General features: G+C 41.4%; 1 protein-coding gene across 4 annotated transcripts; it reads right to left on the bottom strand.

The window, feature by feature from the left end:
* Positions 1–1,574: 1,574 nt before the first annotated feature.
* On the bottom strand, positions 1,575–14,216 carry asmtl (acetylserotonin O-methyltransferase-like). Of its 4 annotated transcripts, none has more exons than XM_036974092.1 (16): positions 14,085–14,190; positions 13,310–13,367; positions 12,930–13,038; positions 12,574–12,705; positions 12,396–12,443; positions 12,238–12,302; positions 12,078–12,142; positions 11,792–11,900; positions 10,969–11,329; positions 10,547–10,786; positions 8,551–8,719; positions 8,210–8,391; positions 7,233–7,365; positions 6,871–7,011; positions 3,830–3,952; positions 1,575–2,978 (listed from the first exon to the last, which is right to left on the bottom strand). In XM_036974092.1, exons 3-16 carry the CDS (start codon positions 13,023–13,025, stop codon positions 2,773–2,775), a joined length of 2,070 nt encoding a protein of 689 aa, XP_036829987.1. In that variant the 5' UTR covers positions 13,026–13,038; positions 13,310–13,367; positions 14,085–14,190; the 3' UTR covers positions 1,575–2,772. The 4 variants fall into 4 exon arrangements, with proteins under 4 accessions (XP_036829987.1, XP_036829988.1, XP_036829986.1 ...); XM_036974093.1 differs by having other exon boundaries at positions 13,301–13,367; positions 14,085–14,148; XM_036974091.1 differs by lacking the exon at positions 13,310–13,367 and having other exon boundaries at positions 14,085–14,216.
* Between the last annotated feature and the right edge of the window lie 203 nt (positions 14,217–14,419).

Raw genomic sequence — 14,419 nt, 5'->3', positions numbered from 1 at the left:
ATTTATTAAAGTGGCCAGTGATTTCGGGTCTATGTAGATAGGCAGCAGCCTCTAATGTGCTAGTGATGGCTATTTAACAGTCTGATGGCCTTGAGATAGAAGCTGTTTTTTAGCCTCTTGGTCCCATCTTTGATGCACCTGTAATGACCTCACCTTCTGGATGATAGCGGTGTGAACAGGCAGTGGCTGGGGTGGTCCTTGATCTTTTTGGCCATCCTGTGACATTGGGTGCTCAAGGTGTTCTGGAAGGTAGGCAGTTTACCCCAGGTGATGTGTTGGGCAGACCGCACCACCCTCTGGAAAGCCCTGCGGTTGCGGGCAGTGCAGTTGCCATACCTGGCAGTGATACAGCCCGACAGGATACTCTGAATTGTGCATCTGTAAAAGTTTGTGAGGGTTTTTAAGGCACCAAGCAAAATTTTTTCAGCCTCCTGAGGTGGAAGAGGCGCTATTGCGCCTTCTTCACCATACTGTCTGTGTGAACCATTTCAGTTTGTCAGTGATGTGTATGCTGAGGAACTTCAAGCTTTCAAACCTACCACTGTTGTCATCTGCAAATTGATGATTGAGTTAGAGGCGTGCGTGGCAACACAGTCATGAGTGAACAGGGAGTACAGCAGTGGGACTGAGCACACCCTGGGCCCCAGTGTTGAGGCTCAATGAAGTGGAAGTGTTGTTTCCTACCTCACCACCTGGGGGCAGCCCGTCAGGAAGTCAAGAACCAGTTACACAGGGCAGGGTTCAGACCCAGGGCCTCGAGCTTAATGATGAGTTTGGAGGTGTTAAATGCTGAGCTATAGTCAATGAACAGCATTCTTATACAGGTATTCCTCTTGTCCAGATGAGATGGGGCAATGTGCAGTGTGACGGTGATTGCATCGTCTGTGGATCTATTGGGGTGGTAAGCAAATCGAAGTGGGTTTAGGGTGACAGGTAAGGAGGTGGAGGTGATATGATCCTTGACTAGTCTCTCAAAGCACTTCATGATGACAGAAGTGAGTTCTAGGGGGCGATAGTCATTTAGTTCAGTTACCTTTGCTTTCTTGGGTACAGGAACAATGGTGGCCATCTTGTAGCACGTGGGGACAGCAGACTGTGATAGGGAGAGATTGAATATGTCCTTAAACACACTAGCCAGCTGGTCTGCCCATGCTGTGAGGATGTGGCTAGGGGTGCCGCCTGGGCCGGTAGCCTTGCGAAGGTTAACACGCTTAAATGTCTTACTTCGGTCACGGAGGAGAGTCCAGTCCTTGGTAGCGGGCCGCGTTGGTGGCACTGGGTTTTCCTCAAAGTGGGTGAAGGAGTTTAGCTTGTCTTAGCTCATCTTAGTTTAATCAGGTGTGAGTGCTGGGCTGGAGTAAAATCCTGCACACCATAGCTTTCTGAGACCAGGATTAGGTGATCACTGCTCTACACAGTTGCATTAACATTTAATGAAATGTTAATATTACAACATTGTTATTCAAAACACGGGGACAAATCAGATTTCAGACAAGCCCCGCAAAAGCAGAAATACAGCAAACACATGGTTACAAATAGTGTACACAGAAGAGAGAAAAAAAACAACAGCTGAATTATTTCAGACAAAATATTTATTTCATTATTGAAACAATTCAGACAGGAAAATTGTCAAAAGGCAAACAACGAAGTGTTGTGGTGGTCTCAAAATGTTGGGAAAGCGGTCAGTTAATTATTGTTGGTTGTCTTTGCGGTCATCAGCTGTCATGACAGTTTTATGCTACCAGCTCTCATACTCTCAGAATTAGAAGTTCATCCATGTTTCTCAAACGTCAAATTTAGAAGTTGTTCCAACTTTTTGAAGTGATTAAGGTCAAGTTTAGGTATTAACTCTGAATTGTTATGGTTAAGTTCAGGCATTATCTCCAAATGGTTAAGGTTCGGGATAGGCTTACGCTCATCCATCATCCCCAACACCCTTAGTACAGCGTTTCCCAAACTCGGTCCTCTGGACAGCAGATTAAAATGATCAAAGCTTGATGATTAGTTTATTATTTGAGTCAGCTGTGTAGTGCTAGGGCAAAACTCGGTCCCGAGGACCGAGTTGGGGAAACCCTGGCCTACCAAAACCTACTTGAAGGTAAAGGCACTCACTGTTGCCACCAGTGGCCGGTTTCCACATCATCTCCCTGCGTCCTCAGAAATGGACGGACATCGAATACTGACTTATATCACAGGTGACCTGGCTGGCTTAATGACAGAGACTTCAAGGATTACTGTGAGATCAAAGTCAGCTGCATAGACATACCTCTGATAGTCTATATTGCAGTGTTTGAAAGAAATGCCGTCAGTGTGGTCCATTGAAATTCACAACATTGTGGTCCATTTTTATAATGAATTAAAAGTCAAATTAAACTGTCTTGGTCATTGTGGGGAACAGTAACATGTCTCACAGCCAAGGGAGGTGGCGGCTCCGTAGTCACAGAATCTATCATCCAAAATAAACCCCTAGCCCCATTTCCCCAACATTTCCTGACCCCTTTGAAGATCAACATGAAATGGATGGGTAAAAGTAATATGGAGTGAGGCCCTGTTTGAACAGTTCTAAAAAGAGTCCTTCCTTCCTACCTTTCTTGAAGTAATCGTTGATCTGACATGACAGGATGGCTGTAAGCAGTTTGCGATCAGTAAACCTTTAGTATTTAAAAACAGGGCCTCAGTGTCTATTGGTTGGGGCAAGAGCTTGATTCTAGACTGGGGAGGCATTTAATTGATTTATATTCTTTATTGGTTTCAAGGTTGTTTGTCTCCAAGTCACTCAGTGACACACAGGATGGCATCCAGGAGGTTGTGTGTGTGTTTGACTTGTGCTGCGGTGAAGCCGTGGCTCTTCAGTAGGAGACTGTATTCGGAGGCGCTCCTTTGTCTCCCCTCGGTCAAACTGAGGGCCTGAAGTAGGCCTCTGCTCGGCCCCTTCCTGTCCTCATCCAAAAAGATCTCACTCACCAGCACGCAGCAGCCTGGGACGGAGATGGCGTACACAGGATGTATGCATACATATTTAACGTTGTGTATACAATCAGTATTTACATTAGCATGTGAAAGTCACATTCATAATATGCAATAAAGGCATTTTGAACTACGATACACAAATTGGACTAGTCAATTGGTCGTTTTTTTAATAAGGCAATAATGTAGTATTTCTTAAAAGCAGAAACAGTCAGGTACCTAGGCTAGTCAATGATGTGTGCCCTCTGCTTTTCACTTTTGATTTGAAGAGTTTAACATGCAACTTGCACACTGTTAAACCACTACGCTGTTATAACCTTGTGGTTCATTCCGTTTAGGCTTGAGCCAACTCCTCTGTGTTCATTCAAGTTCATTAGAACTTGCCTAATAAACTTTTGCTTTTTGCACACTTTGGTGGGGGCAACATAACAGAACAAATCATTGCGTGACTCAAAGTTTACTTTGACATGATGGTTGTTATTACCAATGTTTGCGTATATGAAAGCATTTACAACGCAAATGTCACAATCTATTTCACTGACTAAAATGTCAACACTAAGACATTTTACCGAAAGATTTTCTGTTTTTATCAGGCCTGTCGTGAGTTTTTTTTATGGGTCAGGTAATTCATCCACATAAAATTGTTGGATGGAAATGTTCATTCTGTTGCTAAATGTATGAGTAATGTATGGCATGACAACAACAGATGAGTTGGCTTTGGCACATACAGCATGGGACCAGGCTAACTCTTTACACAAGCACAAGTGATACACAAAAAAATGTCTAGCCAATGTGTGAATCATTATCCTTATCAGGGTCAGAAATCGGAATCCAAAAATAATATATTGTTTTTCACTCTTACCAGGATTGCATGCTTTCGCAATTTTACTCAGCAAAATGTGTACTTTCTCATCCGACCAGTCGTGGAGAATTCTTGCCAATATGTATACGTCTGCCTTGGGAAGCTCATCTTTGAAGAAATCTCCTGTTCAGACATTAAAAAGAAAAACCATTCATTACATTTTACATGTACCCTGACAGAAAACAAATTCATGATCAAAATGGCACTTATTGCTAAATGTTTTTTTGTTAAATTTTTTTTATTATGAACACAACAAATACAAAAAAACAGAAATATACAAACAAGAGTACATAAACCTAACAGACATGGGTATTACATATCAAGATTCATTTTCAATATGTTAAATACTTTTATGGTGCGTATTGCTTTTTACATTTACTGATAATTTCAAAATAATATTTCAATTCTATCTTAAATAATGTGAAAAGGGGTTTATAACTACAATAACTACGATTCGGTTTAACTTCAGATCCATTCATATTTAAAGATAAGAATATAACTTTATGATCAGTAAGAATTGATGGTTCAATTGACACCTTGACTACAGAATTATCTAATGAATTAGAAATCAACCAGAAGTCAATTCTTGACCGTCTGGACATGTCCTTGTTACTCCAAGTGAATTCCTTTTTATCAGGATATTTAGATCTCCAAATATCTACTAATCCAAGACCAAGACATAGGTTATTAAACTCAGGATTAACTATGCTGGATCTGTTAGGAGGGGGATATCTGTCATTAGATACAGAATTAAAATCTCCACCTAAGACAATTTTGATATCCTGAAATAAGGTCATCGGTAGTAAGACTCACCACTCTGGACGTTGGGTAAATTTCAAAGATATTTCAAAATATGTTTCAAAATTCTATGGTAACCTCTATACCAGTAATGCCTGTCCTACTAGTGACATATCTGCCTTTCTAGACTCTGTCAAAGACTGTGCAAAATTCATAGATGAAGACATCCAAAAGTCTTGTGATAAAATTATTTATATTAATGAAAAAAAATAAAAAAATGTATCGGCAAGTTAAAAGAGAACAAATCTCCAGCAAATGATGGCATTTCGTTGGGTATTAATTTCTTTTTCAAATTCTTGAAATAATATCCTGTTGTTTTGTTTGTTGTTGGATGCATAAATATTCCCTAATAAAAACATTTCACTGTTGAAATTTACCCAACGTCCAGAGTGGTGAGTCTTAATACTGATGACCTTCCCTTTAAATGCACCTCTTAAAATTGCTACACCCACAGAGTGGTTGTTGCCATATGATAACTAGATATGGTTACCTCATTGATTTAAAAAAAAAAAAAATAGATCGGAAGAACAAGCATGAGTCTCTTGTAAAAAGTAAAAGTCTGCATTAAACCATTTGCAATACAGGAAAATAGCCTTACGCTTGAGTAAATTTTGAATACCCCTGACATTAATTGAACAAAGAGATAAAGACAAACTTCAACCAACAACCTTGTTATGCTAATATAAGCTTTTCCTAAGGATATGTAACTCAAAAGGATTTCCATCCCATTATTTAACCTCTCCAACAAAAAATAAATATTGGTCATAAAGTTACCAAAGTATTCTTACTCCCACAAGGGGGAGACATTGTGTAGATTTTACAATAGGCAGTTATTCACCTATAGTTAGTGTTTAGCTTACCAGTTCTCAGGTCTCATTCAAGTGTTTGTGTACATTTTTATAATAAAAGGCTGCTTTTCACCTGGTAATCAGTTTTTTGACCTGACAGTTCTGTCCGAGTTAGACTCTGGCTCTCACTCAAATGTTCTGATTTGGCCGCATTTCTTTCCCATCGATGATCACTCTTGCACCGATAGAAAAATCAGTTTTCTCTGCCTTTCGAGCTGCAGCCACCATTGGCCACAGTTTCTCTCTTGTCAGTTTGTCCGCTGAGGTCAGATCCTCCATGACCCTCAATTTTTGCTTGATGAGGAATTCACAATTCTTCGCTCGCCTCCAAAGAAGATCCCGTGTAGATCTGTTGGTGAACCGGATGATGGTCGTCCTCGGTCTCTTGTCTTGATCCTTAAGTCTTCCCAAACGATGGACGATGTCTACATTTTCCTGAAGTTTGGCTTTTGATTCAGGAATGACAGCTCCACAGATGTCAACAACTCTGCATTTGATGTCCTCACCTGCCTGCTCTGGAATTCCATGGAGCCTCAGGTTCCACCTGCGCTGGTATCTCTCCGCCTCATTCACCTTTTGCTCGAGTTCAGCCACCTTCTTTTCATTTTCCTGGCAGATAACTTCCACTTTCTTCATGTCACTTTTGAGGGTTTTCACTTCTCCAAAGAAAGTCAACAGATTTTTTTAATGGCCCTAATTTTCATCGTATTCTCCCTAACCATGAGCTCCAAGCCATTTGCCCTTTCATCTATCTTTGCTGTCAAAAGCATTACAATATTGTTTTGCATCAAGAAATGACATCATGACCTCATCTTTTTCCCCTGGGGCTTGACTGGAGTGCCGGGGTCGTAAGGTAAAGGCCTGAGCTGGGTACTGGAGGTGCGCAAGTTGTGAGCATTGTTGCTCACCACATTTTCATCACCCATCATCACATTTTCATCACCCATTGCAGTATTTCCCCCCAGTTACATTCTGAAGAGGAGTACCCAAAATCATACTGAAGAGGAGTACCCAAAATCATACCATCTTTTGTGGTTAATTGTCCATCTGACGATCTTTCCATTTCTTTCCTTTTGGTTCTGGTCGTGGCAGTTTCCATGTATGTTCAACAAGCTAGTTTGAGAGCTAGCTAGCTTATCAGGCTATCGAGTGTTGTTGCAAACTTTGTTTTAGAGGTGAATAACTTGCAGAAAGTAATCAATTACTTTGGTAAATAAACTAAACCATATTCATAGAGTTTTATGACCGTAGAAACAATCCAAAACAAATGATCTGCACTGACCACCATCTTGCGCGCCCAACGCTAAATGTTATTGTGCATCGACAGACCACATTACCCATGATGATAACAGTATTCTAAAATCCATTCCACCCGCTGTAAGTCATTAAACAAACCTGCTACAAACGATACTCTGTCATCTGCGTCATGTGGCCGGAAGTGACTGCTCATCTCAATGACTTCGGGTAAGTCGAACATGGTCACAGACAACCCCGGGTGTGCTTTGGCAAACTCATACGCCATGGCCCCAGTGCAGCCTAGGTGAAGGAAAAAAACACTGATGATTGGTATGGATTGATTCTGATAGGCTACACCCGATTCCCTATTTAAGGGCATACTTCTAGCCAGAGGCTTTCTAATGTAAATCACATTGAAGATAATAACGGAAGGGCCATTTGAGATTTTACTACAATATTGTAGCAACACAATGTGATGGCCATTTTAAATGGAATTGAGGTTCAGGTTACTATGACCTCACCTCCCAGGTCACAGGCCGTCTTATATTTGGAGAGGTCAAAGGCCGTCGCCACGTCTCTACCAGAAACCTTTGCGATGCTGTGCATGGCCTTCATGAATCGCAGCTTCACTTCATGTCTGCTGTAGTAGGCATCCTATAACAATGAACAAGGACGAAAACAAAAACAGTTACCACTCCAATACTCAGTTCTACAGTGAGAAAACAAATCATTAGGAACACTTTCCTAATATTGAGTTGCACCCCCTTTTGCCCTCATAACAGCCTCAATTTGCCAGGGCATGGACTCTACAAGGTGTTGAAAGCATTCCACAGGGATGCTGGCCCATGTTGACTACAATGCTTCCCACAGTTGGCTGGATGTCCTTTGGGTGGTGGACCCTTCTTGATACACACAGGAAACTGTTGAGCGTGAAAATCCCAGCAGCGTTACAGTTCTTGACACAAACCGGTGCACCTGGCACATACTACCATACCCCATTCAAAGGCACTTAAATATTTTGTCATGCCCATTCACCATCTGATGGCACACATACACAATCCATGTCTCAATTGTCTCAAGGCTTGAAAATCCTTCTTTAAACTGTCTCCTCCCCTTCATCTACAAGGATGAAGTGGATTCAACAAATGACATCAATAAGTGATCATAGCTTTCACCTGGATTCACCTGGTCAGTCTATGTCATGGAAAGAGTAGGTGTTCTTAATGTTTGTATATTCAATTGTTTACTTATAAACAATAATACAAAACCATTCTATCTAGTGTTAACTGGAGAGCTGCATTGACTGTACATTTGAATCCCAGTTTAGTGCCTTCACACCTGATACAACTAATCAACACGTCTCCCACACCTTGACTAGCTGATTCTGCTAAGCTTGAACAAATAGCTGCCGCACTGTGGCTCCCCAGGAACAAGACTGATCTGTTGAATAATTACCAAGGTAACTGGAATGTGACATGAAACTTGAGATTGTTATTACCTGGAAAAGGTTAGAGGTTTTCCCGAAGGCCTTCTCGTGCTGGTTGGTACCCTCCCTCACAGCAGTCTCCAGGTGGGTGAAGAGAGGCCACACCAGTTCGTTACAATGCTGGATGTACCCCTGCAGAGAGAGGGGACCGTCCGACAGCAGGAAATGCCTGGACATCGCTGTGTTTGTGTACTCTAGGGAGAAATTGGCATGTCAGAAGGCATGTCATAAATCACTCCTTGACACACACAGCTTAGGCGCCATGAACAATGTCTAGGAAAAAATAAAGAATATGTCTAACAGAAGGAAACAAATTATAGAGGGAGACAATGTGAGAAATTGAGACAGTATACCTTTTCCCGTTCTTTGCAGGAGTCCCAGAGAGACGCAGGCCTCCAGCAGGCGTTCGGTCCCCTTAATAGATGCTTTGATCTCCTGGGCCACATCCTCAGCCTGCAGCTCCCCTTTCTTACTGCTCCTTAACACGTCAAACACACGCAGCTTGGATGCTGTGAACAACACCTAGGATACAAAACAAAGGGAAAACGTTCAATGCGAGACTAGAGAAAGAAGAGGAGTAATAGAAAATTCCAATTCATGTTTTAACCTACCTCAAGCAAAAGTAGTTTGATTAATAAGCCTAAAATTAAACTTCCTGCAACCTCAGCTTGAACATGACTACATGAACAACATAAAACCTAGCTGTATGGGGAATTAAAACACAATAGCAAGGAACTCAATGTTTTGTTATAGTATATACAGTTGAAGACGGAAGTTTACATACACCTTAGCCAAATACATTTAAACTCAGTTTTTCACAATTCCTGACATTTAATCCTAGTAAAAAGTCCTTGTTTTAGGTCAGTTAGGATCACCACTTTATTTTAAGAATGTGAAATGTCAGAATATAGTAGAGAGAATAATTTATTTCAGCTTTAATGTCTTTCATCACATTCCCAGTCGGCCAGAAGTTTACATACTAATTGGGTGTATTTGGTAGCGTTGCCTTTCAATTGTTTAACTTGGGTCAAGCATTTTGTGTAGCTTTCCAAAAGCTCCCCACAATAAGTTGGGTGAATTTTGGCCCATTCCTCCTGACAGAGCGTGTGTAACGGAGTCAGGTTTGTAAGGCCTCCTTGCTCGCACACGCTTTTTCAGGTCTGCCCACAAAGTTTCTATGGGATTGAGGTCAGGGCATTGTGATGGCCACTCCAATATCTTGACTTTGTTGTCCTTACGCCATTTTGCCACAACTTTGGAAGTATGCTTGGGGTCATTGTCCATTTGGAAGACCCATTTGCGACCAAGTTATAACTTCCTGACTGATGTCTTGAAATGTTGCTTAAATATATTCACACAATTATCCTGCCATCTATTTTGTGAAGTGCACCAGTCCCTCCTGCAGCAAAGCACCCCCACAACATGATGCTGCCACCCCCGTGCTTCACGGTCGGGATGGTGTTCTTTGGCTTGCAAGCATCCCCCTTTTTCCTCCAAACAAAACAATGGTCATTATGGCCAAACAGTTCTATTTTTGTTTCGTCAGACCAGAGGACATGTCTCCAAAAAGTACAATCTTTGACCCCATGTGCAGGTGCAAACCGTAGTCTGGCTTTTTATGGCGGTTTTGGAGCAGTGGCTTCTTCCTTGCTGAGCGGCCTTTCAGGTTATGTCAATATAGGACTCGTTTTACTGTGGATATAGATACTTTTGTACCTGTATCCTCAAGCATCTTCCTTTACAAGGTCCTTTGCTGTTGTTCTGGGACTGATTTACACTTTTTGCACCAAAGTACATTCATCTCTAGGAGATTGCACTTACTGTATATAGACTTGTTTTGTTTTCTTTTTTTCTACTGTATTATTGACTGTATGTTTTGTTCATTCCATGTGTAACTCTGTTGTTGTATGTGCCAAATTGCTATGCTTTATCTTGGCCAGGTCGCAGTTGCAAATGAGAACTTGTTCTCAACTAGCCTACCTGGTTAAATAAAGGTGAAATAAATAAAAAAGGAGACAGAATGTGTCTATCAGATGCTTCTAAAGCCATGACATCATTTTCTGGAATTTTCCAAGCTGTTTAAAGGCACAGTCAACTTAGTGTATGTAAACTTCTGACCCACTGGAATTGTGGTACAGTGAATTATAAGTGAAACAATCTGTTTGTAAACAATTGTTAGAAAAATTACTTGTGTCATGCACAAAGTAGATGTCCTAACCGACTTGCCAAAACTATAGTTTGTTAACAAGAAATTTGTGGAGTGGTTGAAAAACGAGTTTTAATGACTCCAACCTAAGTGTATGTAAACTTCCGACTTCAACTGTAAATACATATCCATCCACAGGATACCTTTGAGGCTTTAAATCCATCCATGAGCTCGATCATCTTGCTCAACTTTTCCTTGCCGTCTTCTGTCTCGTGCTCCCTCACATTCTGCATCTGAATGGTGCCCCTGCTGGTCAAGTCTGGTGCTGCAGGGTCGCTGATGCCCTGGGGCTCAGCCTCCCCGTTCGCAGAGCACTTAGACAGGTTGTTGACCAACGTCCAGGGCACCTCGCCCTCTCCACACCCACTCTCCTCCTGTTTCACCTAGATGGATGGATGAATGGGATAAATTATAAATGGATTCAATTCAATTAAATTTATTGTCCATGTAACACATTAAAAACAATTAATTGAAAACACCAACACTGACATATGACAAATGAAGTGTTGTGCAATAATTGCTAAGGGCAAAAGACGTATTTCAATGCATTGACATGTGTACTGACATTATGGGCTGTACTGGCTGAAGGGATGTTTTGTCCTTGGCTGTCCGGAGGGCCGTTATGGGTTGGGCTGCTGGCGGCTGGCTCGGCTGGTGGGACCGTGTCGACAGGGCTGCCTTGGGGGCTGGTCTGGGTGCTGTTGTGTGTCAGACTGCCTGGGGGGCTGAAGATGAGACCCAGCTTCTTGCAGAACTGGTTGAGCGGGAAGCCCACCACATTCAGGAAGTCTCCGTGTACATACTCCACCAGCATACCACCCAGAGCCTGGATACCATAGCCACCAGCCTTGTCCCTGTCACACACACACATACAGAGAGACCCAGATCCATGCATACACAAACAGAGACACAACAAACACACACGTCTCACATAAATTGACAGACAGTGAGACACACAGAGACAGAGAGCGATAGAGAGAGGGGCCACATAGAAAGACAGGACACCAAGACACAGGGAACACACACACACACACACACACAGAGGTGACAATCATGTGACGTGTCAGGCAAAACTGTGTCAGAACTGGCCACGGAGACCACACAGCAGAACATGCTTCTATGATTGAACTAAGGCTCATTGACCCTCACTTGTTTCTTTCAGGCTGAAATTATATAACAAAATCCATACCTTATCCCAATAAAGCGACACAAAATGGACTGGTTGGCTGTATCAAAGTCCACAAAACCATGGGTTCACAAGGTTTGAATTCAGGGAAGTGACCCCAATTGCCTCTGCGAGAGGTGAGGTGAGGTTCTAAACTTAGAAAGATCTATTGGCATTACACCATAGCCAGTAATTCAAACAGAAGAAGAGAGGTGAAACTCACATGGGTTCTCCGCTATTGATGTACTCCCAGAGTAAATCATCAGACAGATCTGCAAACTTCACCTTGGTCTCCTCATAGAAGTCAATAACTTGATAATCAATCTCTTCATCTGGAAAGAACGGGACCTAGTCAGTTGTAAAACTGAATGCATTCAACTGAAATGTGTCTTCCCATTTAACCCAACCCCTCTGAATCAGAGAGGGAACCATTGAAATAAATAATGTACAACTTTAAAGCAGGCAACTTCCCAACCTACCCTTTTACCCATTTTATGTTTAAGGCATACCTTCTTTCTCATGGCAGAGAATGATCGCCACTCCGGTAAAAACACTGTGTTCTTTACCACTCAACCTGTTCAGAAACACAAAAACAAAGATAAAATGGGATAACTACGTTTTCCTATTGTTATTATTATTTTTTAAATGTACACAGAATTCTCTCAAAACCTTGAAAGCATTCGGTAGGCATCTTGCTTGTCCACTGGCTTCTCAAGAATCAGTCCATCCACTGTCTGAGAAAAGAAGACAACCAATACAGTGTAAAGGAAATAATAACCACTATGATATGAAGGATAGAAGACATTGATATAGCTGGCTTTGCTTACAACAACAGTGTCTGCTCCGATCACAATGTCTGGAGTTTTCAGGTGTTTCTAGAACAAATTAAGAAACCACAGACATTCAAAAGTATATATTTGTTTCTTCAGTGAGGAAAAAATATCAACAGACAAATATGGTAATGATATTGTAATAATAATAACAATAAGCAAAGGCTTCACTGACAAACGGCATCCTCTTGGCCACCTCCAGGGCCTTCTGCTTGGCAGTCTCCACAGCATACTCATGGGGTGTTTTGAACAGCCTCTTGTCTAACGTTTCCTTGAACCAGGATGGGACAACCTCAAATCGTAAACCCTGTGACATAAATGGAATAACAAGGCATCATCACCATCAGATACTACATGTCATTACTGTACCTTAAAGGCTCAGTTTGCTTTCTTACTCCCTTAACGGAAGTAATCATTGAACTTTCATGACATGGATAGGTGATTGAAAATGTCCAATATTGTAGAAACCTTGTTTTCACTTATTTATCCTATCAAAGCGGAAGAGGGTAAGGAAGGAGGCCTCGGTCTTACCACATTGGTGAGTATCTCCAGCCTCCTTGGAGATGCACTAGCCAGGACGACCAGCTTACCGGTCAGCTTGGAAATGACAGGATTCATCAACACCATGGTGACCTCCTCACTGCGCATACAAGTTAAACATTAGGCTACTAGTTCGTCTCAGTCAGCTGTTTGGTGTCAGATGCCTGTGACTTTGCCTTGAAGTAGGGTACATACCATTTGCGTCACACTTTACTGCCTACAAACAATGCACGTATTCAGGTCAATATGCTTTTGTAGGCTACCCCTCATTGTTCTCTTGTATCAAAAATACACTGACGTGGAATTTGTGGCAAGGGATCAAAGGGCTATCCTAGAATGAACCTATCCATTGATGGAAATACCTTTCGCACCTATTGGCAATATTATCTTCTGGCTGGTGTAGCTTTGTTGACAGCCCCGACGATCGTTCTGAACGTTAAAAAACATTGCATGCAGGTTTTGGAAACACAAGGAACATACATTTGATACCTTTAGTTTTGATATCAAAACACACCTTTATAGGGTTATGGTTAAGATTCCCACAAGACCATTTGTCCATGTTACTGCACTTGTTTACAAAAAAAATACTGCTGCAACTGTGTTAAAACAATGTACAGTATCTGTATATTTAACATTTGTGAAATTATTGTATTGCATTTGTGAAATTATGTAGAGCGTTTTATGTTTATAGAAGCATCCCGCAATTAAGTATCCACGTTTAGATTGAGTGTTTTATCTGCCAGAGCCATTTCCCATTTAAAAAGAAAATGTAAGGTCACTGGACAATGAGGTCGGAGTAACGTTAGGCTCCATTTAGTCCTTTATTGGGCAATCCTAGAATATGCCATGAATAGACCGAATTATTATGTTAGAAGTTAGTTGACAACTTAAAAGGGAAAGGTCTGGTTAGTGTTTGTATGGATCAGTGATAATTATTGACATGGAAAAAAGTAACGTTAATGTTACCATGTTGCACATTTCACTGCTTAGCTTGAGAAACTCTTCCTCAGATCATGCAAGTTCAGCTATTCAGTTACGACATCTCAATCCTCAAGAAATGTTTACAACATGCAGCATACAACCTTGGGCAAAGCTGCTTTTAAATTACACTTTGAAATCTTGGACGGCTAAATGAAAAAACATTACCTGCAGATCTTCCATGCGAATGAATTCCTTGTTGCGCTTACAAGAGACAACGCATGCGCAAGCATAGCGGAAGTAGAATCGAGAGATTCAGCCTTTTTGCGTGTCATCATAAAACGTAACAGAGGGCGTACATCAAGTAAGAGTAGAATGAATGGAGTTCAATGGAGATTCATGGCAATCACCCCTCATTGCACAAACAATGCGTCAGAATATGGATTATATCATTTATCTTTCTAAAACATTGTGCTGTCTTTGTCGGCTTGTAATGCTTTATTAATAGAACAGCTATGCACCTATGTTGAGCACCATAATGCCAGTATGCATAGCCCATGAGG

Source organism: Oncorhynchus mykiss, chromosome 3 (genome assembly GCF_013265735.2).
Source record: "Oncorhynchus mykiss isolate Arlee chromosome 3, USDA_OmykA_1.1, whole genome shotgun sequence".
Taxonomy (NCBI): Eukaryota; Metazoa; Chordata; class Actinopteri; order Salmoniformes; family Salmonidae; genus Oncorhynchus; species Oncorhynchus mykiss.
The sequence above is the reverse complement of the archived record's forward strand: the minus strand, read 5'-3'. Positions and strand labels throughout refer to the sequence as shown.

Bases quoted from the DNA above. Each gene is read 5' to 3' on its own strand.
- asmtl (XM_036974091.1), bottom strand. From the start codon at position 14,194: ATGATGACACGCAAAAAGGCTGAATCTCTCGATTCTACTTCCGCTATG. The intron at 12,303-12,395 runs GTAAGCAAAGCC...TTCTTTTCTCAG, and splicing joins TCGGAGCAGACACTGTTGTT to ACAGTGGATGGACTGATTCT. The intron at 2,979-3,829 runs GTAAGAGTGAAA...TCTCCGTCCCAG, and splicing joins TGCGAAAGCATGCAATCCTG to GCTGCTGCGTGCTGGTGAGT.